Source organism: Cannabis sativa, chromosome 4 (assembly GCF_029168945.1).
Source record: "Cannabis sativa cultivar Pink pepper isolate KNU-18-1 chromosome 4, ASM2916894v1, whole genome shotgun sequence".
NCBI classification, from domain to species: Eukaryota; Viridiplantae; Streptophyta; class Magnoliopsida; order Rosales; family Cannabaceae; genus Cannabis; species Cannabis sativa.
Genome location: NC_083604.1, coordinates 3,787,014 through 3,803,824, shown reverse-complemented (window position 1 = coordinate 3,803,824; position 16,811 = coordinate 3,787,014). Strand labels below are relative to the sequence as shown.

Below are 16,811 nucleotides of genomic sequence, written 5' to 3'. Positions count from 1 at the left end.
TTAAGTATTTATGCCGCAATTTACCCTTTTTTTTTGAGAAAATACTGTTATTATTAAAATTGAACAACAGAATAGATTGGGGAGGGAATTTCCCCCAACAAAAAAATATCTTCTAATGGAAGAGCAAATTTTGCTAAAGCATGAGCTGCTTTATTGACATCTCTTTTAAATCTTTGCTACAGGAAAAGAGGATAAAAGATAAATAATATCATCTACCAAATCATGAAATGGTGTTACAAAGTTTAATTTTTGGTTGGATATAAAAATTTAAGTTTTATTTTTAACAGAATTAATATGTTTATTTTTGGAATTGTTTTTAGGTATATGTTTATTAGAATTTAGTTTTTTATTGGTTTAAATTATTGAATTTTTATTTTTATTTAAAAATTAATTTTAATATGTTAATAAAAAAAAGACACGTGAGTAATGATTTTATATTTAACTGCTTGATATTGATATTTCATAAATATAACTATTATAACCGTAAAAATTATATTTAAGTATTTATCTACGATAAAAATTTAAACTTAAATATTTACTTAACAAATTACTTTAGATTAAAAATTATAGTAATTTAGCACAATAGTGTTTAATACTAATAAATGATTAATGATATTATATACTAGTTACTAAATTAAATTATGTAAAAATTGATGATTAATTATACCAATAACGATATAATATAGTTAAGTAGTACTAATAAAAGTACTTTAAAATATAAAGATTACAAGAAGTAATATATTAATATTAGTGTAATTTAATATTAAGTGTTAAATATTTTAGGGCTTTTTTCATAAATGTACAACAAAAATAAAATAATTACAAAAAATGTGCAAAAAAAAATTATTTTAAAAATTTATTCATTTTGAAAACTTATTACATGAAACCATACATTTTTAATATGTTTATTAAACCTCAAAATAAACAATTTCGTAAAATTAATCAAACGGTTTTATAAAAATAAACAAGTTAAATATTTTTTTATTAAAAGATAAATGTTTATTATCTATTTTAGTATGAATTATTATAATTTAATAAGATTTTTTTTAATAAAATACAATATCAAAATTATAAACATTAATGTATATAAATATAAATCAATACTTAAAATTACTAAAAATAAACATGACACGTAGAGTGATATAATAAACATATGTGAATATTATTATTTTGTTTATTAAAGTAGTATGTTTAATAAATAGAAAACAAAATAAACATATATATACAAAGTATTTTATATTATTAGTATGTTTATTATAATTGTAAACATAAAAATAGACATAGTCAATTTATACTATACTAAAATAAGTATATTTTCTTTTTATTGTTTCTATATATTGATTATTTTCTAATGAGTTAGTGAACAAGTTTTTTATTGAAGTATAATTCTTACATCAAAAAATAAATAAACAAACATAACTTTATAAATTCCAAAAATTATTTAATTAAAAAAAATAAACACGACACAATTAATAAACAAAAAAAAAGATAAAGATAAACAATTTTTTATATATATTATTTATTTTCTAAAAAATTACTAAAAAAATAAACATATAACACACGTAGAGTGATATAATAAACTTATGTGAATATTATTATTTTGTTTATTAAATTAGTATGTTTAATTAATAGAAAATAAAATAAATACATATATAAAATATTTTATATTATTAGTATGTTTATTATAATTGTAAACATAAAAATAAACATAGCCAATAAACACATATATAAAATATTTTATATTATTAGTATATTTATTATAATTGTAAACATAAAAATAAACATAACCAATATTACCATATATATACTAATCAATAATTATTACCATTATATATTATAATAAAAATTGAAAAAAAGTTTTTAATTATATATAAAAGTGTATGAGAAAATGATAATAAGTTTTTTTGCACATATTTTGTAATTAATTAAAATAATGTATACAAAATTGTAAAATGCCCAATATTTTAATTAAATAATTAATATGAGAAAATACTAGTGATTTACAACGTGCCACGTTCATATTAAGGTGCTTCTTATTGCTTAATACCAATTATCATAGGTTGATGAATGGTAGTTGGTACCAATGAAAAGAATGAATACGACACCGTTTTACTATTTAGAAAATTGGGATAGTTGAATAATGAATAAATAAGGTAGTTCAGAAGTGGGGAGCATATGGAACTTTAGTTGAGTAAAAGGTAAACCAATGAATTTAGTCTCACATGTTATTTGTCTCTATAGAAGTGATTTTTTAATGTGTTATTCTATTCCAAGAACAACCTCTTTGTGGTCTTCATGGTAAAGTAACATTTTTCTTGCCTTAAAGTCCTAAGTTCGAGAACCGTTTTTGGATATGGATATAGAAAGCAAACACATTAATTTCCAATGTTTCTCTTCAATAAACTATTTCCTTATAATCTTGTTTGTGTATTTCCACTTTTTGGTTTCTCCACATTCACTATTTTGTGTTGAGAAATATTAAAGGCCATCTTTAATGCCACTTTAAAAATTTAAATATGATGCAATTTTTTTAGTAAAAATCTTTAATTGAACTGTAAAAATATTATTACTTTAGTGGAAATCTACAGTGTAAGTTATTTTTTTTTGAAAAATTTTAACGAGTGAATTAAAGAATTCAATGAACACAAATAGGAGTTCATGTATTCATTCTTAGGATTCAGGTCAATTTACTAATGATTATTGTTGTGATATGAATAATTCTTTCATGGTAAACGACAAGTTAATGAAAGATATTTATTACATATCGGTGCAGTCATGCATAATCGAATTATACACAACAACTTCACTATATGTCCATGTACATATGCGATCTGAATCAAATATAATGTATAGTAACTCGCACTTATTAACAGTTTCATATTAAAGATTCCCATTACTTTAATTATACTACTGACTTGTTTTATTCATATCATATAATTTTATTTCTCTTGTACGTTCTTACAAGATTATACATTTTTCATATGAATAAGTAATTTTTAGATATTTAATAATTATACCATTATAATTAAGGGATATTGGCGGCTAAACCCCCCAAACTTTTGGGTTTGTGACAGTTAACCACCAAAACTCAAATTTTGGCGGCTAAACTACCTGAACTCCACTTCCGTTTTGTTCTGCACACCTCCGTCCAAGAATCACAGTTAAGTGCCACGGTGGACTGTCCACGTGTACACACTTGTACACGTGGCAAGTTTTTAGTGGCCCACGTAATATTAATTTTAAAAAATAATTATAAATATTAAAAAAAATTAAAAAAATTAGAAAAAAAAAATTAAAATATTTTTTTTTTCTTTTTTACTTTTTTTTTTTAAATTTAAAAAAATTTTAAAAATAATTTTTTTTTTCTTCTTCTTCTTCTTTCTTCTTCTTCTTCTTCTTCTTTCTTCTTCTTCTTCTTCTTCTTTCTTCTTCTTTTTCTGCAGAAAATCCCAGCTCTCTTTCTCTCTATCGTCTCCTCCCTTTGCCCCTTTTTACAAGGCGATGGTCACAACCTCTTCTCCTCACTACCTTCAATACCTCCCCGAAATGAAATTCCATCCAACTCTTCTCCTCCTTCACCTCCAATCCCGATTTCCAAATACCCTCCTCCTCCTTCTCGTCAGAGAAAACCCCAGAACCCTCCTCCAATCGCATATTCGAGAACCGGCGTTCTCTCCCTTTGCGCTGCCGACCATGCCTAGGCCGTGGACTAGGAAGGCGCCATTGAAGAGCGCCAAGGAGAAGAAGAAGAATCAAAAAACTCCGCTCTTTGAATCGTTTAATCTGCTGCCTCCTTACACCAAGGGGTTAAGCATCTTCAAATGTCGAGTCATTTTCCATTTGGGAGTAGAGAAGAGATTCTCGGGGTCCAACTGGAGGATTTGCAGAAATGGGGTTTGAAGTGAGAATGACGATCCCGACGGTAAAAGAGTACGGCGGGGTGGTGTTTGAAGCGAGATGGGTGGATTTGCAGAAATGGGGTTGGGATGAATCGGGGTGGGGTTTCTGGGTACTGGGTGGGGGGGTTTGTCGATCTCAACGTGTGGTCGCCGCCGAGAGAAGGAGAGAGAGAGAGCTCTGAGGGAGAGTGAAGAAAAGAAGAAGAGGAGGGCTAGGATTTTGGTTGGGGGTTTTGGTCTTGCACGCAGGAAAAGAAGAAGAAGAAGAAGAAAAGAAAAAAAAAAAAGAAAAGGAAAGAAAAAAAGAAAAAAAAAACAAAATATTTTTTTATAATTTATTTATTTTTTATAATTTTTAAATATTTATAATAATTTTTTAAAATATTTTTTTCTGTTTTTTTAATTTTTTTTAATATTTATAATTATTTTTCAAAATTAATATTACGTGGGCCACTAAAAACTTGCCACGTGTACAAGTGTGTACACGTGGACAGTCCACCGTGGCACTTAACTGTGATTCTTGGACGGAGGTGTGCAGAACAAAACGGAAGTGGAGTTCAGGTAGTTTAGCCGCCAAAATTTGAGTTTTGGTGGTTAACTGTCACAAACCCAAAAGTTTGGGGGGTTTAGCCGCCAATATCCCTATAATTAATATATCATTTATCTTATAATTGTATTTCATATATTCTCTAATATATTATCCCAACAACTCGACCCACCACCGGCACTATCCTTTGCGACCCATGACTGACGACAAGAAGCTCGACCAACGACCCTTGCGACCCAAGACTGGCACTGAGGAGCTGCAATAGAAGAAACGTCGGAGGGTTTTTTTTTTTTGTACATTTGCACTGTTTTGCATTGCAAAAACTTAATGTGAAAATGATAAGCGTGTTAATTTTTTTTTTTTTTAAGCTGCTCGATGGTGTAAGATATTTATGTCTAATATGTTGATTGATTGGAACTGTAATCTAATCTTAAGTTGAAGAGGACAATATGTTGCCCGATAGTGTGCATAATATTATATTTTTTTCAATTGTTGAGCATGTTGCCCGATATGTACACGATATTAGGTACGATGGGGTACAATATGTAAGATTTTTGCATGTTTTCATCTATTTTTCTTTCTTGTCCGATTGGGTTGGTTCCGATGGTATAAGGTGAAATAAGTTTAAAATAATTGTCGGGCACAATCGGGCAACCATCATACTTAAATCAAGAAATAGTTTGGACCCTAACTATCAAACTCGCAATCGGACTATCATCTCTAACATTCAAACACTATCATCGTTGAACTATTATCGGGCGCTTATCGTGTAGTATTAGGCAAATTCAAAAAAAAACTAGGTAACCAAAAACTCAGATTCCACCATAAACACGATTTCCACCACAAAAATCAGCCAAAAATAATAACAAACGACAGATCGAACATCTAATAACAAAATTCTTAATCATCAAAACCATCAATAACAACAAGATTTAAGAAAAATTACCACCCATTTATTTTCTTCAAAATGAACCAAAATGCTTGGTTTTAATCTTCAAACTTTCTTTAATCATTCCTCAACTAATATCATAAGAGAGAAAGAAAGAAAAAGGATGGGAGGGATACAGTGGGGAGAGAGAAAAAGAGAGAAAGAACCTAATAATGTAAGTATGAATTAATCAAATTTCCCTTGATCAACTCACATTTTCTAGTACTTTCAAGGCTTAGTTAACAATCTTCAGTTTGCAATGTTTGGTAATAATTGGCAAGAACACCCCATCCACTAGGGGACATAAAACCCTCTGGTGGGTTCTCACCATTCTTGGCATAACTCCTCATCTTTGTTCCAGAGATAAACTCAAATTCTTTAGCCCTTGAAGGGTCGAAAAAAGCCATTTTCTTATGCACAATATCATATGCTGCCACTCTGAATGGCAATATATGTAGTTTGTCAAGTCCAGGAGCCATGCTTAGGAGTTTCTTACCATGATCAGGATCATACAAGTCTCTGTTTTGTGTTGGGTGAGGCATACCAGCTGGATCTCTGCCCACAATGTAAAAATTAGCTCCACCATTTATTCTTGCTTTTGCATGCCATTGAACTTCTGTGGGACCTGCATAATGCATGGGAGATGGAAATATAGCCACTATTGTCGTTTTGGGATCAAGAATTCCATCTTCCAATACCTAATGATGATCAAGGAAATAAACATTATACCGATGTGGCACGTTGCGATTAATTATCAGTTTCTTATATTATTTATTAAATCAAATTGTGTTAGATCTAATATTGATTTGTCCTACTAATGACGTATCATCTCTTATGTTGCTTACACCATAAAGTGTCTCTTAACATTTCTCTTTAATAAAGTTACTAGTTTAGTTGTGAGGGAGGGATGAAAAAAAAAAAAGGGTACATTCTCACACCCTAAACTTCTAGTTAATATGTCATACTATATAGTTAATTTTAACATGAAAAAGGTGAATAGGTAATAATATATGAACCAAAAATATGAGGGAATAAATTAGTTAAAAAAATTGTCAAATTTTATATTTTTGGTGCACAATGAAAATAAAGGATCAAACTCCAATTTTTCTTAATATTTTTTTTGTTGCAAATGTAAAACTTTTTTATAATTAGAAATTAGTAAACATAATAATATTGATGCAATTCAATATTAAATCTTATATTTTTTAATTTAATAATTATTTTAAAATATCGTTAGATGGCATTTCATGATAATGTTGAACATGTGCCTAATAACAATGTCTTAGTGCCTAGTTGATAGTGATATTTTCATAAATACTCAAAAATGACAAAAAGTTTAACAAAAATATGAATTTGTAGTTTTTTAAATATTTTCACAAAAATACAAAGGGTTGTTTTCACATTGCCGCTATATGAAAACAACATAAAAATACAGTTTTTTTTTTCCTAAAAAAATACAAGTAAAAAATTTGTAAAAGAAAATTAAAAAAAAAATACAATTTTGGGTACTGAACCCTGATTGTTATAAATTCAAATTTTACAAAATGAACTATAATTTAACAATAGATATGACCACCATCTCAGTTTAGAAACTTATAATAATGCAATATCAATTTTGTTGAAAGAAAAATCAAGTGAGAGAGTGACCTTGGTATGTTGTTCCATTCGAACATGAAGTGGCACATCATCAACCTTAGTGAAACCTCCCAAAGGATGAAGCAATAAGATTGGGTTATTGTACCCCATTTCCAATAGGCTTCTTCTTGTGTCATTCATTAACAGAGCATGTCCATTATGAACAGGATTCCTTAATTGAAAAGCAAACACTGCATCAGCCTCACGCCTCTCAAATTCATTCCTCAATTCTTGAGGAGACAATCTGTAATCATCAAGCCCATCATTGTATTTTATGGGCTCAAACACTTCTAAATCTCCACCAATAAGCCAATTTCCACCTTTACTAATAGCCTCATCAACATATGGCAATCCATCAACTGTGGTCCCCCATGTTCTTGCTATTCTCTCTTCTTTGTTATGCTTGTATATCTCAATTCCTCTAAGTATACCAATCAAAACCTTGTTGGGACTTAATAACCCCACATGGGTGGAACACCCAATTCTCTCTTTTGTCTCATCATCAATGGCTAACACAATAGGAAGTGACATATTCACCACTATTGATGACCCATTTTTGGTGGTTTTAAGTGAATTGAAATGCAAGCTTTGTAAATACTCATTTTCTCTCATGAAACCCTTTAATGGGCTAGCCCATCCTTCACTGATCACATGAGCCCATTCCAAATCAATCTTAGTGAGACTCACCTTGGGTAGAGCCTGAGCTTCTAGGACCCTTGAAGCCCTTTCAATCTCAGGGACCACAAGATTTACAAGCTCACCCCCATCGGGCTCAATAAGAGAGCTCTTGATAATAGGAGATGGAGAATGCATTGTATCTGATTATAGAGAATAAATGAATAGTAATAAAGTGATTTGGATTAAATAATGTTGGGGTTATTATTATAGAGAGAATGAGATTCGGTATAATTGAGAGAGTTGAGGAGGAATGAGAGACTGAGTCCACCACCTTTGATCCAAACACATCCACACATTATTATTTGCTACCTATAAAATTTGAGTATGTAGAGGCTCTAATATAAAATTTGATGAAGTGAATTGTACATATATGTTTATTTTGTGGCTTGTTTGTACCAATTATATTGTATTAAATATATAATGAGATTAATCTATGTCTGCCAAATGAGGACGAGTTTTTGTGTATGTATAATAAGATCTATAAATTAATAAATTCGTTCAAAATAATAGAACGCACTTCAGAGGAATAATCCTCCAACTGAAGTACACGACCTGTAAAGAAATAAGAATTTTTTGCCAAGCAATGAGCCAACTTATTTGCAGATTGTTTTACAAAACACAAATTGTAAAGGCATAAAATACCGCTCTGAACCGCTTGGACACACATCAAGCTATCTGTTTTTAACATGACTCTATCCCACGAATGAGTTGCAATCCAATTCAATGTTTCTTCAATACCTATTATCTCAGCAATTTTGGGTTGAACACATCCAATCTTCTCCTTTTTGAATGCTTCTACCATAACACCACGATAATTTTGAGTTACACAACCTATGTCAAAAGACAAGACTCGAACCAAAAAAAAAACTAAAAGGAAAAGACTAAAGTACCATGTCAAAAGACAAGACTAATAGAAAAACTAAATTTTATTGGGCGGTGAATACTCGTTTTAAAAAATTATTTATCTTTTTCTTCTTATATAGAGATATAATTGAGATTTTATTTATATATACGTGAATGAAAAGTAAAAGAGTAATAATAATAATAAAAAAAAACAGATTCATCTATACATATAGATATTTTTATAATCTAATTGTTGAACACAAGTTAATCTAAGAGAAATAATAACAATGGAAAACTTAGATATTAAAGACGAAGAAGAAAAAGCAAGTGATTATGTTCTAGAAGAATTACTCCTCAAAATATTCATACGGGTTATCTTCCATCTCTGATTCAATGAATCATCGTTTGTAAAACTTAATATTCTTTAATCACTCAAAATCAATTTATTTGCTTTATGGGTAATATTCATTAAGAAATATTCTATATTTATATATATAAATCTCAATTTGAGGGTTTTTAATTTCTATGAAAATATTAAGTTGTTTGTAATGATCAAATTAGAAAAGGTTGGAAAATAATAAACTGTATTGTGGTTATATAACTAATTTATTAGGTGAACAACAAAATGTATACATAATGTGGGACTAACATAATATACTCATTTTTTCAAAAAAAAAAAAAAAAAAAAAACATAATATACTCATAGCTCATATTGGAGAATCCTTTCTTTTCTAGTGGGCTCTTCAGATCCTTCAAACTTGGTATAATCTGAAGAGATTGGCTCCCAACTTGGTATAATCTTTAAAAGCATGGTATTGCCATAGACACCAATTCGTAACAACTATGTCCATTATAAAATAAAATAAAATGTCCATTATACATAATAAATTACTCTAATTTAAATTGAAAACTCCACATTTCAAACAATAAATAAACCATCCATAAAATGTTCATAAAAAAAGTCCACAAGTCTCACACAAATTTTATAAAAATATATATTGAAAATGCAATAACTTGACAGAAATTAAAATATGTCTTCTATTTTTATTAAAAATTTCTTTACCTAATGAATTTTACTACCAAATGAATCAAATTATTTATCTAAAAATTACTTAAAATTTAAAAACAACATCCTCCACAATTCAAAATCAATTTATGGAAAATTTAACACATTTTCAAACATGTCTTCTATTTTTATTTAAATTCTTTTACCTAATTAATTCAACTATTTTTTTAAAAAATAAATAAATTGATTTTTTTTTCTTAAAAAAAAAATACAGATCGGGCCTAACCCGTCCCAATTATCTCAGATCGGGCATGACCCGCTAGGCCAAAGGAAGGAGTCGGGCCAAATCGGTCCGGGCCAAAGTGATGTCGAGCTGGGCCAAATTTGTGGCGGGTCGGGCCAGCCCGATTGACATTCCTACTAATAGCCTCTTTGTCAATACTAACAACAGCCAAGTTAAAAATAAATTATGAAGCAATGCAAAACAGAAAGAATTGTAAACTTCATATATAAGTTTTTTAAAATACAAGCTCAAAAATTAATCACATCTCATCTTAATCCCAAACTTTATATATGTCTACCACATTTGAATTTGTAATTAGTTTTTCAAATCTTTAAGAATCAACCCATAATCTAACACGGTTGGCAATCTCAATTGTATAAATCAAAAACATACAGACATATTTTTGCTCAAATCAAATACAAGCCATACCTTATTCTTCTTTGTAAACCAAAGATAAGTCAATCTAATATACTCTTATGAGTGAGAGTAAAACTCACTACTCATGAACAAAACATTTGAATAGTTCAAAAATAAATCTGAAATAACCCAAAGTAAATCGATTGTAAAATATTGAGCACCATAAAAACAGAGGGTGTAATGGATTCACATATAAGCAAAAGCATTCTTCAAAATCAATATCAAACACAAAACAAAATAAAAAGAACAATGAGAATTTCTTCTAGATTTTAGATCAAACAAACACAATATCAACAATACATCAACCCCTTTAAACCTTACCACTGATGATTAATTCAAAGACAATTCAAAAGAAATCAAAGAATACAAGAACATTTGAAAGAAAACAACAACAACAACAAATGGGGGAACTAAATCCATATTGTTGTAACAGTAAAAACAAAACTAATTTCAATTCTCTGCTAATGAAAATATACATGTTTCCAAATCTAAATCTCTCCATATTAGGAAGAGATTAGCTACATATGATATATCATTCCAAAAATAATACTACATATATCCCCTTACACTATTTTCAAGAAGAACCATAGGAAAGTTGTTAATGGAGTGGTATGAGGTAAAAAATAATATTGCTGTACATATATCCACAATACAAAATCTAAGTGTGCTTAGTTTTTAATGATACCATACATTTAAAAATAAATTAGATTATAAACAAAAGTAAAAACTCCGCATAATTTAAAAAAAATTAAATAATTAATCCAATAGAAAATTAATTTTCATTCCACTAACATTCGCTTATTACAATTGAGACTCAACATATCAAACTCAAAACACTATCAAACTAAATTCTAACTTTTCTTCCATAATTAATGTTAAATCTTTTTTAACAATGAAAATTCACGAAAACAATTATTTCTATGAAAATATTAAATCATTTTTAATATTAAATCGTTTTTAACGCTGGTCAAATTTCATGAAAGTTAGAAAATTAATGAAAATTGCATTGTGATTATATAGGTTTTTCACTATGTGAAAAATAAAACAAACACATAATGTGGGACTAACATAATATACTCTTCCTTCATTTTTCCAACCTATATAACTTATACTATTGGAGAATGAAAATATAATTTGGAAACATAATGAGAATGAGATTTATGGTTATAGGGTGTCTTTCATTGCTAGAGATTTCTCCCGTGTGTGAGATGTTGGGAAACCGACTGTGAGACTTTCTTTCTCTTCTTGTGAGATTTCTTTCGTTTGTTACTGAGAGCTTGCCATTGTATTATGGATATGGAGGATAACGAGATAGTACAGAATGAGGATAGCAACCTGGAAGAATTGCGTCTACAGTTCATTGAGGAGGCTACTTTGGAGCTTGAGGCAGATTTTGAGATTAACAATGAAGTTGCCAAAACTGGGGTGGTGGCTAAGCTTTGTGGGTCTCGACCTCTGTCTAGAGGAAGAGTCAAACAAATACTTACTGGTGTTTGGTCTTTGAGAGGAAAGTGGAGGATGAAATCGTTAGAAAGGGGCCTCTGGGGTTTCTTTTTTGATCATCTGGAAGACAAAGAGGAGATTCTTAAACGAAGACCTTGGATTATAGCAGGTCAACTATTGAATATTCGTGAATGGCCCCTCGATGGAGCTTGGCAGAGGGTGCCACTGAACAAGGCAGTCTTTTGGGTAGAAATTCATGGATTACCAACACCCTATCTTGTCTTTCAAAACTCAAGGGTGATTGGAGCTAAAGTGGGTGAGTTCTTGGAGTCGGACGGTGTCGACAATAGAATCATAGCTCGTAGAGGCTTTCTAAAGCTTAAGGTCGACATATTTATCGATCAACGTCTTCCGGCGGGTTTTTACTTGAGCATAACAAGAGGAAGGAAGGAATGGATTCAGTTCAAGTATAGGAAGGTGCCCAAGCTGTGTTTCAACTGTGGTTATTTGGGACATGACAGCAGTAATTGTTCAAGAGATCGAGCCTATGCCTTCCCTCCCATTGGGAAAGCCGTGCCACTTTATGGGCCTTGGATCAAAGCTACTGTGCCTATTCGAAGCTGTTTTGATACCAAAGGTCCTCTCCTACTCCGGGAAAGGGCTGAGACGTCGGAGGCGGATCGGGCAGCAGGGAATATTCAGGCGAATGGTACGGTGACCCCTGAGGTGCTTGGTACTGAGGCGTGTGCGGAGGCCACTACCTCGTTTGCAAAGGTCGTACGTACGGAGAGTACGAGCAAAACTGTTATGGGAATTTCAAAAGGAACCACTGGGGTATCGACACCTGGTAAGACAGCTGGGAATTCTAGGGTGTGCGATGAGATCCATCCAATGAATCTTTTGGGCAAAAACCCAGATGACGACAATGTCTTGGTCTGTATGATGGCCCACGTTGGTCCAGATGCGGCCCAAGTTGTGGAGAGGCCCCATCATGAGTTATGCAAATCACGTACCCCACATCTTCACCCTGAACCCGTGTTTATTGATGGGCCCATTGATAATGTGGAGGAGATTACTAATAAGTTACATGGGCCTCTTCTTGAGGAAGGGATGGGCCTTCTTGACAAAAGTGATAAATGGTTTCTTTCAAAAGACTCTCCTGTCTTGTTGGGCTCTGTTTCAAAGAAAAGAAAGGCGTTGGGTAATGTGACCCCAATTATCCATCTGACTCCGAATGTGTCATCATCTTCAGCAGTGACTGTGGTGTCTCCTCTAGCTTCCTCCCTGAATGTTCCGTTCAATCCCGGCAAATCGTCGCCTAAGAAACAGTCTTCAAGCTCGAGCAAGAAGAAGGGTCGTCGTGGCTCTCTCAAAAATAGAGCCATTGTCACTAAAGATCTTCCTGAGATAGTTATCAATGAACCAGGTACCAACTCAAATTGTACACTCTCTGAGAATTAAAATCACCTTTTTGATGTTAGAATTGAGCAAAATTTTCAATTGGGCGAGGAGGCGGCCCTTACCATGCCCCCCCATTCCCAATGAGGGCCCTTTCCTGGAATTGCCGCGGTCTTGCTAGACCGGCGGCAATCCAAGCTCTCAAGGCTTGGGTTAAGAGGCTGAGGCTTGACTGTTTGTTCTTGATGGAGACTAAGATAGGTGTTTCTCAGATGGTTAATATTTGTAGGGGGCTAAATTTCGATTATGGCAAGTATATTCCTTCTCGTGGTATTGCGGGGGGATTCTGTTTTTTATGGAATAAAGATGCAGGAATTGAGGTCACTGAGGTTCTTGATTCCAGATTCCTTTGTAAGGTGGAAGATATTGCAGTAAGGCATGTGTGGAGTCTTCTTGCAGTTTATGGTACGCCTTATGAAGATCAAAAATTGGATTTCTGGGATTTCATGATTTGTAAGATTAATTCTCAGTCGGGGCCTTGGGCTCTCATGGGTGATCTAAATGTCATTCTAAACAAGGAAGACAAGTCGGGTGGCAATGCTTTTATGCGTCGTCATGGCGCAATTCTTCAGAATTTTCTTTTTTCAACAGGAGGAGTCGATTTGGGATACAGTGGATGTAGGTATACATGGCAGAACAAAAGGAGTAATGGTCATTTGGTCAAGGAGCGTCTGGACAGGGTAATTGTGGACACAGATTGGTTGACTGCTTGTCCTTCGGGGAGTGTTCGCAATTTCCCGATCACATGCTCTGACCATAGCCCCATCTTGTTCGATTCCTGTGCGACTAAACCCAAAGGTTTTCGGCCTTTCAGATTTTTCGAAGCTTGGTTTGATGATCCGTCTAGTTGGGAGGTGATTAAAGAGGCTTGGTGTAGGGGTGTTTCCAGTGAAGAATTAAGTTATTTGGGGAAAAAGATCAACAGACCTCAAAGTGCTCTTAGATGGTGGGGTAAACATGTTTATGGAGACTGTGATACGCGTATAAAGAATCTTGAATTGGAGCTCCAAGCTCTTCAATCCAAAGAAGTCCATGAAGTTGATCTAGTGGCTGAGGCTACAATTTTAAATAATCTGGGAGATTTGTGGAAACGCAAGGAATCCATGTGGAAACAAAGGTCTCGGGAAACTTGGTTGGCTAAGGGTGATAGAAATTCTTCGTTTTTTCATGCCTCTACGGTGGTTCGGAGAAAGAGGAATCACATTTGGAACCTTAAAGATCCCGGTGGCAACATTGTCTCAAATGAGAAAGGTATCGATATCATCCTTAATGATTATTTTAAAGTTCTCTTTGAGTCCAATGGTCCTTCGTCCTTCGAGGATCTTGACTCTTTGATTTCTAACTCCGTTTCCTATGATGAGAACCTGAAGCTTATTGCTGTCCCTGAATTGGAGGAAATTAAAGATACTATTTTCTCAATGCATCCTTTAAAAGCCCCGGGTCCGGATGGCCTCTCGGGGTGTTTCTTTAGAAAATGCTGGAACATTGTGGGAGAAGATGTGGTTCATTGCATTCAACAATTCTTCATTACTGGGGTGTTGGAACCGGGACTTAACCATACACATATCTGCCTTATTCCTAAGGGCATTAACCCTGATACTGTTGATAGATTCCGGCCGATTGCTTTGTGTAATTTCACTTACAAGGTTATAGCTAGAATCTTAGCCCAGAGGTTGAGGCATGTTCTTCAGCACATCATTGCTCCCTTCCAATCGGCCTTTCTCCCGGGAAGGTGGATTGCGGAGTCCTCCATTCTCACTCAAGAGATTGTAAGTGTGATCAAGAAGAAAAGAGGAACTGGGGGTTTAATGGCCCTAAAAATGGACATGAACAAAGCGTATGACCGTCTCGAATGGGGTTTTCTTAAGGAGGTGATGCTTCGGTTTGGGTTCGATCCTCATTTTGTCAAGATTATTATGTGCTGTGTTTCCACCGTGTCGTATTCCATCCTTCTAAATGGTCGGCCTCTCAAAAAATTCTGGCCCGAAAGAGGTATCCGCCAAGGAGATCCTCTATCTCCCTACCTATTTCTCTTATGTAATGAGATCTTTTCAAGGATGTTATCCTTGGAACAAGACAAGGGTCTCCTTCATGGTATTCGAGTTGCTAGAAACGTCCCGGAGATTTCCCATTTAATGTTTGCGGATGATACCATTGTTTTTACTAGAGCTAATCTTAATGAAGTGGAGGTGCTAAACAGTTGTATCAAGAAGTTTGAAGACTGGTCTGGTCAAAAATGTAGCAAACAAAAATCGGGAATCCTTTTTTCTAGTAATTGCCCCCGGTCTTTGAGAGAAGCCATTGAGAATAATCTGAATATAGGGGTCATTCGTGAAGAAGAGAAACATCTTGGCAATCCCTTTATGTTCGGTTGAAGTAAACGAAAAGATTTTAACTTTCTCAAGACCAAGCTCCACGATAGAATGGAGGGCTGGAGACTTAAAACTCTCTCCAAGATGGGGAGATCGGTTTATGTGAATGCGGTTGCTCTTGCTTTACCTTCGTATACCATGTCCACCTTTCAACTCCCTGCTTCTTCTTGTAGAGAGCTTGATTCCATTGTCAGAAGATTTTGGTGGACGGGTTCCCCCGATCATAAAAATTTTTGGGCGGCTATTTCTTGGAACACTCTCTGCCAGCCGAAACAGAAAGGTGGTTTGGGTTTTCGTCGTTTCGAAGACATTAATCATGCTCTCCTCTCCAAACTCGCTTGGCAGTTGGCGAGTAAAATGGACAAACCTTGGTGTCACATTTTCAAAGGGAAATACTTTCCTAGGGAGTCCTTTTGGAGCATCCGAGAGAAGAACAGTGATAGTTTTGTTTGGCGGGGTATTCTCAACGCCAGGAAGACTATTGCTGAAGGGGCTTGCACTATTATTACCTCGGGGGAGGATATTGATATTTGGTGGCAACCTTGGATACCTTGGTTGAGATACGAACAATTTCGGGAATTGATGGAAAGTGTTAGAGCCAAGGCACCTAGTATTAAATGTGTGGCTGATTTGATGTACCGCATAAACAAATGTTGGAACACTGGCTATTTGCGTTTCATCTTTGGGACTATTGTGGGAGACCAAATTGCTAAGATTCAAATCACCAAGAGTAATGAGGGTGATATGCTCATTTGGAAAAATTCGACTGTTGGTACCTTTTCTGTAAAAGGAGCTTACTGGGCTGATCAAGAGGCCAGATTCGGGGAAAGAAACCCCATCTGGAAATGGATTTGGGATTCGAAAATTCATCCAAGAGTGAGCATGATGCTTTGGCGAACCTGTCTAAAGATTCTCCCTACTGCTGATAAGTTCAACTCTATTAATGTTTGTCCTGTGTGCACTTCGGTCCCTGAAAATGCCATTCATCTGTTTGTTCGCTGCCCTTTTGCGACTGCAATTTGGTTTTCTGGCCCTTTGTCGGTTAGAGTTGATTCAATACCAGGGGATAGCATCAACATGTTTTTAAGCAACCTTTGTTCTTCTTTGTCCCCTTCTCTCAGAAGAAGGATGCTTGTATATGCGGGTGTTATTATGGATTGTATTTGGAAGCAAAGAAATCATATCTTTCATTCCAAGGAAGCTCTTCAGAGTATTGATATGGTTCGGTTGGAAGTTGGGAGGAGATTTGGCGAATTGGATCCTGATCAAGTTTGTTTGGCTCAATCGCCCCTTGGAATTCCC

The 16,811-nt window shown here is 33.7% G+C and overlaps 1 protein-coding gene across 1 annotated transcript; it reads right to left on the bottom strand.

The window, feature by feature from the left end:
- Positions 1-5,377: 5,377 nt before the first annotated feature.
- On the bottom strand, positions 5,378-8,748 carry LOC115714637 (ATP sulfurylase 2). The gene is made up of 2 exons (XM_030643382.2): positions 7,022-8,748; positions 5,378-6,072 (listed from the first exon to the last, which is right to left on the bottom strand). The coding sequence occupies exons 1-2, from the start codon at positions 7,820-7,822 to the stop codon at positions 5,614-5,616; spliced, it is 1,260 nt and encodes a 419-aa protein (XP_030499242.2). The 5' UTR covers positions 7,823-8,748; the 3' UTR covers positions 5,378-5,613.
- Between the last annotated feature and the right edge of the window lie 8,063 nt (positions 8,749-16,811).